General features: G+C 47.7%; 1 protein-coding gene across 1 annotated transcript in view; it reads left to right on the top strand.

Annotated features, from left to right (window-relative positions):
- Window positions 1-226: 226 nt before the first annotated feature.
- The window catches only part of LTF (lactotransferrin), a 28,946-nt gene continuing 13,093 nt past the window's right edge, over window positions 227-16,079 (top strand). Inside the window, exons 1-8 of the mRNA XM_003818456.5 lie at window positions 227-382; window positions 5,388-5,554; window positions 8,799-8,907; window positions 9,219-9,401; window positions 9,755-9,902; window positions 10,838-10,893; window positions 14,513-14,691; window positions 15,157-15,331. Coding sequence (XP_003818504.1) covers window positions 340-382; window positions 5,388-5,554; window positions 8,799-8,907; window positions 9,219-9,401; window positions 9,755-9,902; window positions 10,838-10,893; window positions 14,513-14,691; window positions 15,157-15,331 — 1,060 coding nt within the window. The 5' untranslated portion in view covers window positions 227-339. The remainder of the gene's footprint in view (window positions 383-5,387; window positions 5,555-8,798; window positions 8,908-9,218; window positions 9,402-9,754; window positions 9,903-10,837; window positions 10,894-14,512; window positions 14,692-15,156; window positions 15,332-16,079) is intronic.

The following is a 16,079-nucleotide window of genomic DNA, read 5'->3' as shown; positions in this document are numbered from 1 at the left end:
GAAGGCACTGAGACCAGAGCTGGGACAGGGCTCAGGGGGCTGCGACTCCTAGGGGCTTGCAGACTAGTGGGAGAGAAAGAACATCGCAGCAGCCAGGCAGAACCAGGACAGGTGAGGTGCAGGCTGGCTTTCCTTTCGCAGCGCGGTGTGGAGTCCTGTCCTGCCTCAGGGCTTTTCGGAGCCTGGATCCTCAAGGAACAAGTAGACCTGGCCGCGGGGAGTGGGGAGGGAAGGGGTGTCTATTGGGCAACAGGGCGGGGCAAAGCCCTGAATAAAGGGGCGCAGGGCAGGCGCAAGTGGCAGAGCCTTCGTTTGCCAAGTCGCCTCCAGACCGCAGACATGAAACTTGTCTTCCTCGTCCTGCTCTTCCTCGGGGCCCTCGGTGAGTGCAGGTGCCTGGGGGCGCGAGCCGCCTGATGGGCGTCTCCTGCGCCCTGTCTGCTAGGCGCTTTGGTCCCTGTGTCCAGTTGGCTGGGCGCGGGGTCTCTGCGCCCCGCGGTCCCAGCGCCTACAGCCGGGAGGCGGCCCGGACGCGGGGCCAGTCTCTTTCCCACATGGGGAGGAACAGGAGCTGGGCTCCTCAAGCCGGATCGGGGCACGCCTAGCTCTGCGCAGAGCTTCTCAAAAGGCCTCCCAGGCCCCTGTCCTTTGTGTCCCGCCTAAGGATTTGGTCCCCATTGTATTGTGACATGCGTTTTACCTGGCAGGAAAGTGAGGCTCAGAGAGGGTGAGCGACTAGCTCAAGGACCCTAGTCCAGATCCTAGCTCCTGCGAGGACTGTGAGACCCCAGCAAGACCGAGCCTTTATGAGACTTAGTTTCTTCACTTAAAGAAACGGCCTAACCATGGATCCACAGGGTTGTGAGGAGGAGATGGGGCATTCGCACACCTTCCGTGGCAGAGGGGTGTGGAGGGGTGCAGTGCTCCTGATGGAACCCTGTGTCAGAGGGTTTGAGAGGGAAATGTCAGCCGAACAGAAGGAAGGAGTAGAAGGAAGGAAACAATTGTCAGTTCCATAACCAAAGTAATTTCTCGGGTGCTCAGAGGGCACTCCCCAGCGCTGCACATTAGTGACCTAAATGCGTGAGTGCGGAGTTCCCTGCAGCACCGGGAGGGGAAGGTCCCAGGCCGCAGCAGAAAGGGCTGTGATGGGCATCAGGACCTAGGCAGTGGGAGGGGCACAGTGAAAGCCCAGGTGTCACACCTCCCCAGCCCAGTGCAGCCTCCACTTGTCTTACGGCATCTACCTAAGGCTGGGAGCTTCCTGGATGGAAGTTGTGGCGGTGGATAGAGAGCAGCAGTGGGAGCCCAAACCCATCCTTGTCCCTGCCCTTCTGGTCTCCTGCTCCAAATACCTTCCCATGGGTGTTGGTCATCCTTCTCTTCTCTAAGACAGATTGGGACTGGCCAGGACCCGACTGTTCTCTTCCCCTCAAGCTCCCTGGCAAGTGGCCTGTTGCACAGGGTTAGGGCCACCTGGGAGGGTCAGGAGAGGAAGGAAACCTTGCCTTCCTGGAAGTGGTCATGGGCTGTGGTCCAGGATTCTGGCTCAGAGTTGCACCACTGGGTTTTATATTCACTTGGATCTTTAGTTGTTTTGGCGCCTACTGAGGTCTGAAGTTTGAATCCTGCAGTCAATTGGGATGGTGGCTTGTACCCCAAAGTGCCATTGCAACCCTTGTTCTTCCTGAGGAAAGGGTGGCAGTTGCCCTATGGAATTCCTGCCCTGCTCCCCGTGGGTGTCCAGGCTGACAGAAGTTGGGTGAGTGGGGCCAGCTGGATCTAAGCCGTGTGAGCATTGGGTGGAGGAGTCTGTCTGCTTAGCCCTGGAGCCATGGGCTGAGAGGCACTCATGAGGTTTCCCATCAGTCTGAGCAGTCTGCTTGGGCCCTATCATGAGCTGTGTGGGTAGGTGGGGAGAGTAACTCCTGTCCTGGCCCCTGCCTTCGAGGCCAGTGCACTGCATGTCTGCCCAGAATGTGTGTTTTAGCCAGTGTCCAGCCAGGTCCAGTGGGCAGCATCTGAGTGCCTGACACTGAATACAAGTGCTGGGTTGAAGATTTTGGAGGGGCCAGACCTAGACCTGCTTCAGGGGGTCACATAGCTCCAGAGCTGGGAGGTAAGAGCTTGTGGGTCACACAGCTCCAGAGCTGGGAGGTAAGAGCATGGAGACTTCACCTGGTGTTTGGGGGGCTGGGGACTGGGAATCCTGGAAGGGAGCTCAGCGGTCCTTTAGTCACTCTGGTTCAGCTCCTCTTAGGGGAAGAAATGAACTCTGCCCACAGATTCCTGTCATTGCTCAGCCCCCACCTCTGACTTGAGGCATGGTCTTCCATTTTACTCTCTCCCTTCACCCCCAGAACCCACCCATTACCAAGCCGATTTCTGATACCAGCTCCCTGCCCCCTTCTCTGTTCTCAGTGCTGTCCCCCCTCTCCACTCAGACTAGCCCTTCCCTGGTGCCTTCCTTGGCCACAGCTTCTCTGCCTGTTCCCAGGTCTCAGTTCACTCTGCCCCTGCCCTAGGGAGAGTCTCCCGTGAGTCACAGCTTCACTGCATCCTGAATAAGACCTCCCTGGATCAGCATTGGAGACTTTCTAGGATCTGACCCAGACCCTTTTCTAGCCCCATCTCCAACCTGTCTCTAACTTTGCCAACCTAAATAGGCAGGCTAGCCCAGTGGTAATTGTAGGGGAGTTTAGTGCCTGACTGCTTAGGTTCGAGTCCTAGATCCAACACTTACTTATTAGCTATGGGAACTTCCACAAGCCACATAACTAGTTAAAGCCATAGCTCCCTCCCCTGGAGAATGGAGAGGTTGGCAGAATTCACAATACAGAGGAGCTGTGGCAACTAACGGAGACACGTATGTCTCCATTAGCTGGTATTTGTTTGGTATTTGTTCTCTTTTAACACATCCACCATTCTTAGCTTCCTCGTTTTGGATTTTTGCCTCTCCAGTGAGAAGTGAAATCTGGTCCTGTCCGCTTACACATTCCTTGCGTGACACACAGTGCTGTTTATACAGCAGGCATCCAGTTAATGCTCACTGGGTCACAAATGGCTGCATCTGATTGGGTTAATTCTCAGTGTGGGATAGTTCTATAAAGGCTTCCAAGGCAAGATTATATTCCCTGGGATTTCCCCGGGATGAGGGTGGATGAAGGGGGAGTATGGCAGCTAGGTGTCCCCAAACCCCTGCAGACTCAGCCAGGGAGCTACAGGCCTCTTGCCCACCCAAGGGCCATGGGTGGCTCTCACCATAAGGGGATGGCTCAGAAACAGGAGACAGCAGAGGCTGAACATTCTACCCCATAGCACATCCAAAGGGCAGAGGGCTTTTACAACTGTGTGTTTATTTTGTTTTTTTTTTTGTTTGTTTTTTGTTTTAGTTTTTGGTAACAGCTTTACTGAGGTACATTTTCTGTATCATAAAAAAATCACCTATTTGCGTACAATTCAATGAGTTTCAGTAACCTTACCGAGTGTGCAACTATCACCATAAATCTGTTTTAGAACACTTTTATCCCCCCCAGTAAAGGTCCCTCATGCCTGTTTATAGTTAATCCTCATTTCTACCCCAGCATCAGACAACCACTAATCTATTTTCTTGTCTCCATAAATTTGCCTTTTCTGGACATTTCATTCAAATGGAATCATACAGCATGTGGTCTCTTGTGTCTGGCTTCCTTCACTGAGCATAACTGAGGCTCGTTCATGTTGTGGGGCATGCCAGTAGTTCTTCTCACTGCTGAGTAATATTCCATTGAATGGATGTACATTCACCAGTTATTGGACATTTAGGTTGTTTCCAGTTTTCTACTATTCTAAATAACACTGCTATGAATATTCATGCACAAGCCTTTATGTATGATAGGCTTTTATAATATTTCTTCTGGCTATATGCCTAGAAGTGCAATTGTTGGGTCCTATTGGAACTCTGTGCTTCACATTTTGAGAAGCTGCCAACCTGTTTTACAAAGTGGCTGGTCATTTTACATTCTCAGCAATGTATGAGGGTTTCCACTTCTCCACATCCTCATCGATATGTGTCATTGTCTGTTTTAGCTATTATAACCTGTTTAGTGGCTGTGAAATGATATTTCGTTGCATTTTCAATTTGCATTTTTGACTAATGATATTGAGCACTTTTCATGTGCTTATTGTCCATTCATATATCTTCTTTGGTAAAATGTCTGTCCTTATCATTTACCCGTCATGTACTAAATCCTTTTTGATGTTATACTATCTAGCATTATGTTCTTAATTTCATTTTTAGATTGTTCTGTGCTGTATGCAAAAATATGATCAATTTTTGTATATTGATCTTGTATCCTGTGGCCTGGCTGTACTTGTTTATTAATTCTAATAGTACTTTGTAGATTCTTCAGTATTTTCTACATAGAAGATCATGTTATCTGAAAGTAAAGTCCGTTTTACTTCTTTCTTTCCAATATGGGTGTCTCATTTCTTTTCTTGCCTTATTGCTGTGACTAGAATCTCTAGCACTGTTGAATAGAAGAGTTGAGTGTGGACACTCTCTCATCATTCCTGATCTTAGGTGGAAAGCAGTCAGTCTTTCACCATTTTAGTATGATGTTCATTGCAGGTTTTTTGTGGATGCCTTTTATCAGGCAACCAGGTGAGTAAATTCAATGCATCTTCCTCCCTAATTACATGGATTTGAGCAACAAAAGCAGGCTCAACAGAAGAACCAGTATTTGAGCAAAAAAAGCAGGCTCAACAGGAGCACCAGTCTTTCTGTACAGAGTGAATGGTGGTAGCTCAGGCACACCAACCAACTGATTTGTCCCCATTGACATTGACTTACCATTTACCTCAGCTACCAACCGAGTCAGGTATATTTTCCCCTGTTCTCTTGGCATTCCCTGGGAAGAGATTTATGCACAAAACAATCTAGAGAGACCTGGATTCTCAGCTGGGCTCTGCACTGCTGAGTGGCGAGTCACTCAGCCTCCTTAGGAGCCAATTTCCACATCAATAAAACAGGAGCAATGACTCCTTTCCTGCCTACCTTCCAGGTTCAAAGTGGGCAAAGCTGGTAGAAGAATTCCATAACTGGTCTGAGGGATCACCATCATTTTTTAAGTGGTAGGAAACATATCAAAGTCATAGGAATAAAAATAATCTAGAGGGACTTTCTCCTTTAATTTATTGAGAACCACAGACCTCTAGCCAATGCAGAGATCCTATTAGTCCAGCAAGATGCCTCCACTTGTGGAGAATGGCTGGACATAGCCATGAAATGGAGAGGGAAGGAGGGCAGCCGAGAGAGAGGGAGGAGTCTGGAAAACTCCATCAGAGGGTGCGGTGGTCACCCCCTCAGTCAGTGGTTGAATCCTTACTCCTTGGCCCTTCTCTCCCAGGACTGTGTCTGGCTGGCCCTAGGAGAAGGAGTGTTCAGTGGTGCACTGTATCCCAACCCGAGGCCACAAAATGCTTCCGATGGCAAAGGAATATGAGAAGAGTGCGTGGCCCTCCTGTCAGCTGCATAAAGAGAGACTCCCCCATCCAGTGTATCCAGGCCATTGCGGTGAGTCAATGCCGGGTGTTGGTTGGGACCAAGCTGAATGGAAGGGAGAGAGAAATGGAAAAAGATAGAACACGAGCTCTCCTTACTTCCTCTGCTTCACCTGTTGGGCAACGAAGTGGGGAGCCGTCCTCTCTCACAGGGAACTGTGCTATTTTCAGAGCAGAAAGGAAGGAGCTTAAGTCAAGAGACCATGTGTGAGGAACCTGGAGCCTCCACATAAACTATAATAACAACTGTTATTCATTAATAACAACTGTTCCAAAATGAAATGTAAGCAGTTGTATTTGATGAATACATAGGATCAGCAAAAAGCAAAGTTACTCAGAGAGGGAAATCCTCCAAAAGAGTCATGACCTCTAAACCCTGTGAGAAAGAAGCTTGTCCTGGTCACCGTTGCCACATCACATGGCTGGGGCAGGGCCTGCCAGGGTGCTGGGTGTTAGAAAGACTTTCGTCCAAGACACTTTCAGAGAGAGAGAAAAGGGTATCATGACTTGTATATGATTTCTGATTCCTTTTATTTTTTGAGATGTAAGATCTACTGAAATGATTTTTACTCATTCATTCAACAAATATATTCTGTGTACCTGCCATGTGCCATAATCATGTGTACTCAACTCCAGCAGAGTGAATAATTTGCATAAAATTTCCCGAGGCAACTTCATAGGATTATCTTATAAATACAATGGAGTTATTAGAATAGCACTTAGGGAAAAATCTAGTTTAATCAATGTTTTAGGCTATTATTTTACAACTATTACCTGCATACAAACAGTACCAGTGGCTGGGCGCGGTGGCTCACGCCCGTAATTTCAGCACTTTGGAGGCTGAGGTGGGAGGATCACCTGAGGTCAGTAGTTCAAAACCAGGATGGCCAACATGGTGAAACCCTGCCTCTACTAAAAATACAAAAATGAGCTGGGTGTGGTGGCACATGCCTGTATTCCCAGCTACTTACAAGGCTGAGGCAGGAGAATCACTTGAACCCGGGAGGGGGAGGTTGCAGTGAGCCAAGATCATGCTACTGCACTCCAGCCTGGGCGACAAGAGCGAGACTCCATCTCAAAAAACAAAAAAACAGCACCAGCATCTCTTGCTTGTTTAAAATGCAGATTCCTAAGCTCTATTCTAACCTACTCAATCTGAATATATGTGAAAGAAGCCACAAAATCTGCCTTTTAAAATAAGATCCTGTCTAAGGCCATACCACGCTGAATGCGTCTGATCTCGTCTGATCTCGGAAAATAAGATCCCTGTTTGAAATCAGTACTACATACCATTCATTCAAATAAAGTTGAGATAGATTAAATGATTAAAAATAAAACTTGTATTATTGAAAAACTGGGGGGCAGGTTAACTAGCAGAACTGTAGAGGAAATAGAAATCTCTTAAACGATGATCTAAATCATGAAACAAACAGATATTCTAAAATACAGAAAATGTAATTCATAGCCCATAGAAAATATTTAAATAAAAAATTTAGAAAGGACTGGAATGAATGAATATGCACCAGCTCTGACACATGATTACTATTTACACTCTATAAAAGAATAACTCAAGGCCGGGCGTGGTGGCTCACGTCTGTAATCCCAGCACTTTGGGAGGTCAAGGCAGGCAGATCACGAGGTCAGGAGATCAAGACCATCCTGGCTAAGATGGTGAAACCCCATCTCTACTAAACATACAAAAAAAAAAAAAAATTAGCCAGGCACGGTGGCACACGCCTGTAGTCCCAGCTACTCAGGAGGCTGAGGCAAGAGAATCGCTTTAACCTGGGAGGTGGAGGTTGCAGTGAGCTGAGATGGTGCCACTGCACTCCAGCCTGGGTGACTCCGCTCGAAAAAATAAATAAATAAAAGAATAACCCAAATTGGAAAAAATGTAGAATCATAGAAGAAAAATGATATGAACAGAGTTACCAGTAATTTTATTCATAATTAATAAAAAATACTTGTGAGATGTTCCCCTTACTAATCAGACCTGAGCGATTTGTTAGTACTCACATTTTCTATAGTAATAACAGCTAATAGAATGATAGCCTGCCCTGCTGGTGATTCAAGAGTGAAGCTGGTCCTCACGGTCAGTGCCATTCTGAATTGGTATTATAAGTCTTCTGGAAGCAGAATGGCAATGGCAGCCAGGGTCACAGGGGGAAACATGCTCCTCATCTGGGGGATTCCACCCTCAGGTGCCTACCCAAGGACACAAGTGGTCACAAGGAAAAACACTGAGGACAAAGATATTCATGAAAATACAGTCCTCACAGGCCACAGTTAGAAATAAACTCAAGTGCTAAACATTGGGGGAAATTATTCAATACACAATAGAACACCCACATTATGAGAAAACATTATGCTGTCTACAAAATCAGTAAAGGCTCTGCAGAAGTTAGAAAATGTATCCAGTTTTAGATGAATAAGCAGTCCACAAAATATGATGTATCCCAGGGGTCCCCACCACCTGGCCGCGGACTGGTACCGGTTGATGGCCTGTTAGGAACTAGACCTCAGAGCAGGAGGTGAGCGGAGGGCCAGTGAGCATGACTGCCTGAGCTCCACCTCCTCTCAGATCAGCGGCGGCATTAGATTCTCATAGGAGTGTGAACCCTAGTGTGAACTGTGCATGAGAGGGATCTAGGTTGCACTCCCTATGAGAATCCAATGCCTGATCATCAGAGGTGGAACAGTTTCATCCCAAAACCATTCCCCATCTGTCTGTGGAAAAATTACATTCCCTGAAACTGGTCCTTGGTGGCAAAAAAGTTGGGGATCACTAAACTGTCCCACATTGCAAACCAAAGAAATATGTAGTCATGTGGGAAGCAATGTGCTGAAGCGGAGGAACACGGTTTCTTATGAAAATTTTAGGATATCTTAATAACTATATTTTCTATCCAATAAAACAGAACTTAAAAGAAATGAATATAGAGCAAAAATAGAAAGTATCTAGAACAAACGACTTCAAATATAGATGACTGTGAGGGGTGTGATCGGGAGAGTGACACAGGCAGGCAGAGGAGAAAGAGGGCAGGGGCCAGTCTCAGGACTTAGAGGGCTGGTGCTCACTGTCCCAAAACAGGGGTCCTTGGCTCTCACCATCTCTCATAGGAAGAGAGGGGACAGGATGGAAAGCGGACCCCTTTGACGACCCTTCCAGCCATGGAGACTTTTTGAGGTCCTGAAGTCCCACTTGCTGGGTTTGGGTGAGTTTTCTGCTGAAGCCAGTCTGGCCTCTTTACTTTCAGGAAAACAGGGCCGATGCTGTGACCCTTGATGGCGGTTTCATATACGAGGCAGGCCTGGCCCCCTACAAACTGCGACCTGTAGCGGCGGAAGTCTATGGGACCGAAAGACGTGAGTTCTGCCTGGGGACCCAAATGCCACGGTGGCCTCAGCCTGTGCCCTGAGCTCTGTGGATTGAGAGTGGGGGAACATGTGGAGGTGGAGTCTCGGTCACATCACACATGTAGGGAATGGAGTCGCTGGGCTCTGGGCCAGATGAAGGACGTTCCTCCTGACGCTGACCCATGAGAGGAGGACACACGTGAGCTGTGAGGAAACTGCAGCACAGCATTCCCCCTTCCCACCGGAGACTTTTCAGGATGGGTTGTTTTTGTCCCTCTTGTCCAGGCTAAGAGCTTTCAATTCTGTCTGCCCCTTTGCAGAGCCACGAACTCACTATTATGCCGTGGCTGTGGTGAAGAAGGGCGGCAGCTTTCAGCTGAACGAACTGCAAGGTCTGAAGTCCTGCCACACAGGCCTTCGCAGGACCGCTGGATGGACTGTCCCTATAGGGACACTTCGTCCATTCTTGAATTGGACGGGTCCACCTGAGCCCATTGAGGCAGGTAAGATGGCTGGGGGATAGTGAGTGGCCTCAGGCAGGGGGCTCTATTCCAGTTGTAAGCACAGGCCACACAGATCATGCAGGTGAAAGTGTGGGATGAATCAAGGTGGGGGTGAGGCTGGCCAGCTTGTAACATCCTGCTGGCAGGATCCGTTACCCCAGCAGCCCTTGGGAGGCACAGCTGAGTCTGCTCTCAGCAGAGGTGCATGTCTCGAGCTCCCAGCCCCATGACAGAGTCTCTCCTGCAGGGGTGGAGAAAGGGGCCTTGCCCACGGAGACCTCAGGATGGGAGGTATAACCTGCTGTGACCAGGGCTGGCTCACACTCTGTGGTCCACTTCTCTGTGTTTAACAGCTGTGGCCAGGTTCTTCTCAGCCAGCTGTGTTCCCGGTGCAGATAAAGGACAGTTCCCCAACCTGTGTCGCCTGTGTGCGGGGACAGGGGAAAACAACTGTGCCTTCTCCTCCCAGGAACCGTACTTCGGCTACTCTGGTGCCTTCAAGTGAGTGACCCTGTCCCCTTCTCTTCAGTGGCCAAGTGTCCCTTGGCCTCAGGCCGGGAGGCCTTTTCTCTGGCCCCACATAGAGCCCAGCCTGCTCTTGGGGATGAGAGGAGGTCTGGTTCTCCTACTGCTGTGTATCCAAAGAGAGTGCAGGCCTGCCCAGTGTGTGTTCCCCTCCAGCCTTCCGGGCCCAACTGTGCCCCCAACTTCTCACCAGCCCCACGGACAGTCACTGTGGCTGTGGGCCCTCCTGTTACCTCAGAGAGCCCTGAATCCAACTTGGCTGCCCTGTTGTCCTGGGTTCCTCATACTAATTTCTGCCACCTCCCTAACCACAGCAGGACTGAAGGCATCTTGTCATGAGATGTCCAGTCCTGGCTCCTGGTTGGGCAGGACCGCTGCAGTGTCCAGGCTGATGTCCTTCTGCCCACCTGGGCCTCTCCCCATGGCTGAAGGACAGTGAGCAATGCCTGATTCGCCCCCATCCTCTCTGCCCCCACGCGGAGGCTGAGCTCCCCCTTTTCCCATTCTGTCTGCTGGCACTAGCGTATTTTTGCAGAGGGAGGCCTCCACACTTCCCCACTGGCCAGGGCACACCTGCACACTCAGTCCTGAGGGAAACAGCCACATGAACAGTGATGCTAAGGCTTTACCCTCTTGGGTAGAGGCTTCAAAACTCTCCTTTATATAGAAAAAAGTTTTGTCCTCTTAGCCCTCAAAGCAGAAGATGGGGGCCTCTGGCTAGCACCTGAGTCATTCTTCAGTATCTACCTGGAGGGGGCCCCTACCTTCCCAGCTGGGATGCCCCAAAGCTTCAGAGCCCTGCCCTGCAGGGAGTAGAAACCCATAGATGCTGAGTGCCAGGGCTACTGTTCCACAGGGAGGGGCCGGGGAGGGCTGCCTGTGCTTACCCCTGATGGTTTCTCTTTTCACAGGTGTCTGAGAGACGGGGCTGGAGACGTGGCTTTTATCAGAGAGAGCACAGTGTTTGGTAAGAGCAGGGTAATGAGCCGTGGGTACTGACCCCTTTTATCTTACTTGATCATGACTCTGACCTTTGAGCTAATTAGATTCCTAAGTTCATGGCAGACCATTTTCAAGATTCCTACAGGGCACAGATCTGATTTTATGATCTTTCCTATTTTAAATGATCAGTTTTCTTCAAACCTCCTGTGCCTACTGCCTTTCTCTTCCCCTCATAGACACCCATGGCTAGGTGCTTGGCAATGCGTCCTCCAAGACACATGTGCTCATGCAGAACAGATTGTGCTGGTTTGTGTTTCTGGTTTCTGGGTTCATAGAGGTTTTAGTGAGCATTAGAAATCCTGCTGCTTGGGTTTTCTGCTCAGCATTTTGTTTTAGAGGTTTATCGGTATTGTTGTATACATGTCTAGCTCAGGGGTCCTAACAGTTGAGGAGTGTTCCGTGGAATACATCCACCTTTTACTTCTCTGTCACCATAGTGATGGACAGAGGTTGTGCTCTCTTTTCCTCTACCACATGCAGCCACACGACTGATACCTTCACCTGTGTTCCTTACTTACCTGCTGGACAGCGTCCCTCCTGGACTTATACTAAAGCAGTTGATGAGTAGGTAGAGGCTAAACACACTGCACCCAGGACTAGTGGACATAAGCTCACTACATTTCATGCAAGACCAGTAGAGACAGGGCTACTATATTCCACCCAGGGCCACTAGAGAAAGTGACAGACACCCACATTCACTCAGGACCATCAGAGACACACCCCACATCCACCCAGGACCACCAGAGAAAGAGACAACACCCACATTCACCTAGGACCATCAGAGACAGACCCCGCATTCATCAGAGGCCACCAGAAACAGACCTCCACATGCACCCAGGGCCACCAGAGACAGACCCCACATGCACCCAGGATCACCAAGCTGCTGTCTGGAATGACACTCTGCAAGTGTTCTAATTTCCCCACAACTTCAGTTAGAAGTATTTTTGACTTTCATACTTTTTGTCCGAATGATGGTTGTAATGCAATAGATAGTTCATTTTATTTTTAATTTTCATTTCTCTGACAGCTGGTGAGTTTGATCATTTCAACATATTTGCTAGCCGTTTGGGCTTCCCTTTCTTATTTTGTGACATTTGACTACTTTTTAAATTGAGTTTCACACCTTGTTTCTGCATGATTTTGATTCAAGGACAGAAGTTCCTTCTATCTAGGTATCAAAATATTGCTGATTTTAAACTTTAGTAAAACCTCTTCTCAGTCAAAAATCTGACAACCGTAGTCTCTGTTGATCAAAAATCCTTGATATTGATAAGGTCAAATCCACAAGCCTCACCTTGTTGGTTTGTAGTTTTGAGATCTTTCAAAGATGCCCTTCTTCACACCCAAATCATAATTATTTCCTAAAATAAGATTGAAGATCCCCTTCCTCATCTATTTATATGTGCTCTACCTAGAAAGTCAGATATAGATTTGGCTTTAGAATTTTATCCCCTTTACAGTGAGGCAATTTACCTTACAATAAAAAAAGTATATTTTTTCTGCCATACGTGAAACCAATTCTACACCAAGTTTGTATATATCCAAGTGGACCAGTTTCTGAGCTATTTTATTTCATTGGTGTATTTGCATTTTTTCTGCTTTTGTTACTGTGGCTTACTAATGGGTCTTACTATCTGGTGGAGAGAAAGAGAGAGAGCCAGTGAGAGGAAGAGAGAGAGAATGAGAGAGAGCTCCCTCTCCCCTCTCACTTTATTATTCCTTTTCAAATATACTCAGCTAAAACTTCAGAATTATTTTGTTGAATTTCTGGAAAAAATCATACTTTAATTTTGATTCGAATTGTACTGAATTTAAATTGTTCCATGAAAAATCAGCATATTTATAACATTAAGTTGTCCAGTCCATGGTGATGCTAAATCTCCCCCATTTGATCACACCTCTTTTTAGTTTCTTTGATAGAACTAAAATTTTTCCTTTGTGGGTCTGATGTGTCTTTGTGGGAGGCTAATTATTAGCTACTTAATGGTTTTAGTTGCTATTGTAACATCTTATAGTCCATATTGGTTTCTATTTGGTTATTGTTAATGAGGATAACATCTGATTTTTGTAGGTTGTTCTTATAACTTGTTACTCCTCTGAGTAGTTTTATTAGTTTCTGTTGGTTTCATTGGTTTTTTGTAGATGACGATATCATCTTTTTAAATAAGAGTGTGTCTTTTTCCTCCCAGTGTTTATATCTCACATTTCTTTTGTAAATTGTGTGATCTGGATATCTAGAATTGTGCTGGCATTGTAACAGTGGGCATCCTTGCCTTGTTCCTGATTTTGCAGTGAATGTCTACATTTTCTTCTTTTAGTAAGATTTTTGCTGTAGATTAATGGCATTTATCAAGCCAATAACTTATGGCCAGGCGTGGTGTCTCGCCCCTGTAATCCCAGCACTTTGGGAGACTGAGGCGGGTGGATCACATGAGGTCAGGAGTTCGAGACCAGCCTGGCCAACATGGTGAAACCCCATCTCTATTAAAAATACAAAAATTAGCTGGGCCTGGTGGCGCGTGCTTGTAGTCCCAGCTACTTGGGAGGCTGAGGCAAGAGAATCTCTTGACTCCAGGAGATGGAGGATGCAGTGAGCTGAGATCGCACCACTGCATTCCAGGCTGGGCAACAGAGTGAGACTCCGTCTCAAAACAAACAAAAAAACTTTACCAGTTCTATCTATTACTATTTTTCTGAGGCTGAAAAAAAAAAACCACACACAAATAGATGTTGAACACATAAACAATCGTTCTGCATCTATTAAGATGAAGACGATCTCATGGTTTTCTGCCATTAAATGCAGATTACTTTAGTTTTTTTTGATGTTCAGCCATTCTTTTATTAATGGAATAAACTGGTAAACCTTCATTCCAATCTATTAGCTTTTTAAATACTCTGTGAGATTGAGTTAGCTAGTACGTTATTTACAATTTTTGCATTTATGTTCGTAAGTAAAATAAACCTTTAATTCTTCCCTCCTATACTTTCTCTGATTTTGACATCAAGGTTGTACTAATCTCATAAAATGACTCGGGCAAGATTTTTTTCACTTTACACATTCTGAAGCAACTTATATATGATATTCCACATTTGCCTGAACTCATTCATAAAACCATTCTTCCCCTTCTTTTGATATACTCAGTGTTGGAAAGTGTCTCACCTTCCTGCCTTATTTCCTGCCTTGTTAACATTTTTGTCATTTTTATTCTTCCCAGAGATGTGAGTAAGGGAGCAACCCTTGGTGGCCCCCTGAGCTTGTCTCTGCAAAGTGACTTTTCCAGGCAGAGATGCCGCAGAAACAGACGGGTCTGGTTTGGCCTCTCTGGCCTGCCAGGCAGCAGCTGCATGGGAACCCCAGGGTGGCCTAAGTGATTTAGGATCACACCTCGGCTGCCCCCTGAGGCTTTTGGGGCACTATCTTTACCTTTCTGAGTGTTCTGGAGCAAACCCCTGCCTTTCTGACCCTCAGTTTTGTCAGCTATCTCCCCAAGCTCAAAATTCTATAGGGAGAAGGGGAACTATAGCTCGAGTTTACTGCTGGAGTCGGCTTATCTAGACTCCCTCCCACCTCACCTTCCCTGCAGAGGACCTGTCAGACGAGGCTGAAAGGGACGAGTATGAGTTACTCTGCCCAGACAACACTCGGAAGCCAGTGGACAAGTTCAAAGACTGCCATCTGGCCCGGGTCCCTTCTCATGCCGTTGTGGCACGAAGTGTGAATGGCAAGGAGGATGCCATCTGGAATCTTCTCCGCCAGGCACAGGTATCTTCACCCATGGTCCTCCCCACTTGCTTGGATTTGGGGGGCAGGGAGCAAGGTTTCTTACGTCCCTGACTTCTGACACTCCAGAAGTCCTGTAGTTTTGCTGCAGGATAGCACACTAATGCATTGGGCTGCTTGCCCAGGCTGTACTGTGGACAGCAGAAGCAATGAAACTCTTCTGTCACACGGGCTGACAGCGTCTTATGATGGGAGCAGAAGCAGGGGGTGGTCGATGCAATCTTCTCAGGGCCCAAAGTGCTTGGACCTCAGCAACTCTTCAAAGAATGAGCCATAGCTGAGCTTGGGTCTCCGAGATGGCACAAGTCCTTCTGCAGGAGGGTCTCAACCGAGGCTCCTGCTCTCAGTTAGAATGATCTCAAAGCTCCAGATACTCTTTTTTAACATCATTTTTTTGTTTCCTCCCTATTTACCATTGACACCATAATTCTATTTTTTCTTAATTAGGAAAAGTTTGGAAAGGACAAGTCACCAAAATTCCAGCTCTTTGGCTCCCCTAGTGGGCAGAAAGATCTGCTGTTCAAGGACTCTGCCATTGGGTTTTCGAGGGTGCCCCCGAGGATAGATTCTGGGCTGTACCTTGGCTCCAGCTACTTCACTGCCATCCAGAACTTGAGGAAAAGTGAGTGAGCCCAGGAGGGTCCTGAGGTCCGCCTGGTGTGGTCTTCTACTTCCCAGCAGGTGGCCCTACTTTGTGGCGGTCACTCCTTTTCCCAGACACTGTGGGGTCATCGTGGAGGTTTGATGCAGGTGTGAGTGTCTTCTGTGGATTAGGTCAGGTGTCTCTAAAAGAATAGTCTGGCCACCTGATCAGTGCACGTCAGGCTCCCCAGGCCTGGCAGAAAAATCAATTTGCCTCCTATTAAGTGAGAAACATGAACATGAACAAAGAGAGCCAGGACCCCTCCTGGATGAATCCGGGGGCCTGGATTTACCCACACTTCCCAGGCCCAGACCTTGAACTTACTTGGGGACACCATGGTGGGGGAACTCAGCTATGGCTCCTTCTCTACTGGGGGGCTGGGGGTGGGAGTCTGGGGGAACCCAGAGGCTGCACCGTAGTTATTGGTGGTGATTGCAGGCGTTAGGGGAAGTCAGGGCTGGGCTCAAGGTCCCCTAGGCCATCTCTTGGGACTGTCACTGGTCTCTGGGTCATGGAGCGTTTATCCTCAGAGACAGAGACAATAGGCGCCTCCTGACTCTAAAGATTAATGGATAGATTAGAAGCCAGAGAACTTCTCCAAAGGAACAGAAATGGGAAACACAGGGAGCTCTGTGGACCTGAAGAAGGGGCTTGGAGCTGAGAAGTGGAGGAGGAGAGGGCATGGGTCCACATGTCCACACATGTACTGTAGCTCCTGTTCCAGGGA

The sequence above is a fragment of the Pan paniscus genome, chromosome 2 (assembly GCF_029289425.2).
Source record: "Pan paniscus chromosome 2, NHGRI_mPanPan1-v2.0_pri, whole genome shotgun sequence".
In the NCBI taxonomy this organism is placed as follows: Eukaryota; Metazoa; Chordata; class Mammalia; order Primates; family Hominidae; genus Pan; species Pan paniscus.
This window is presented reverse-complemented; position numbering and strand designations above follow the sequence as displayed.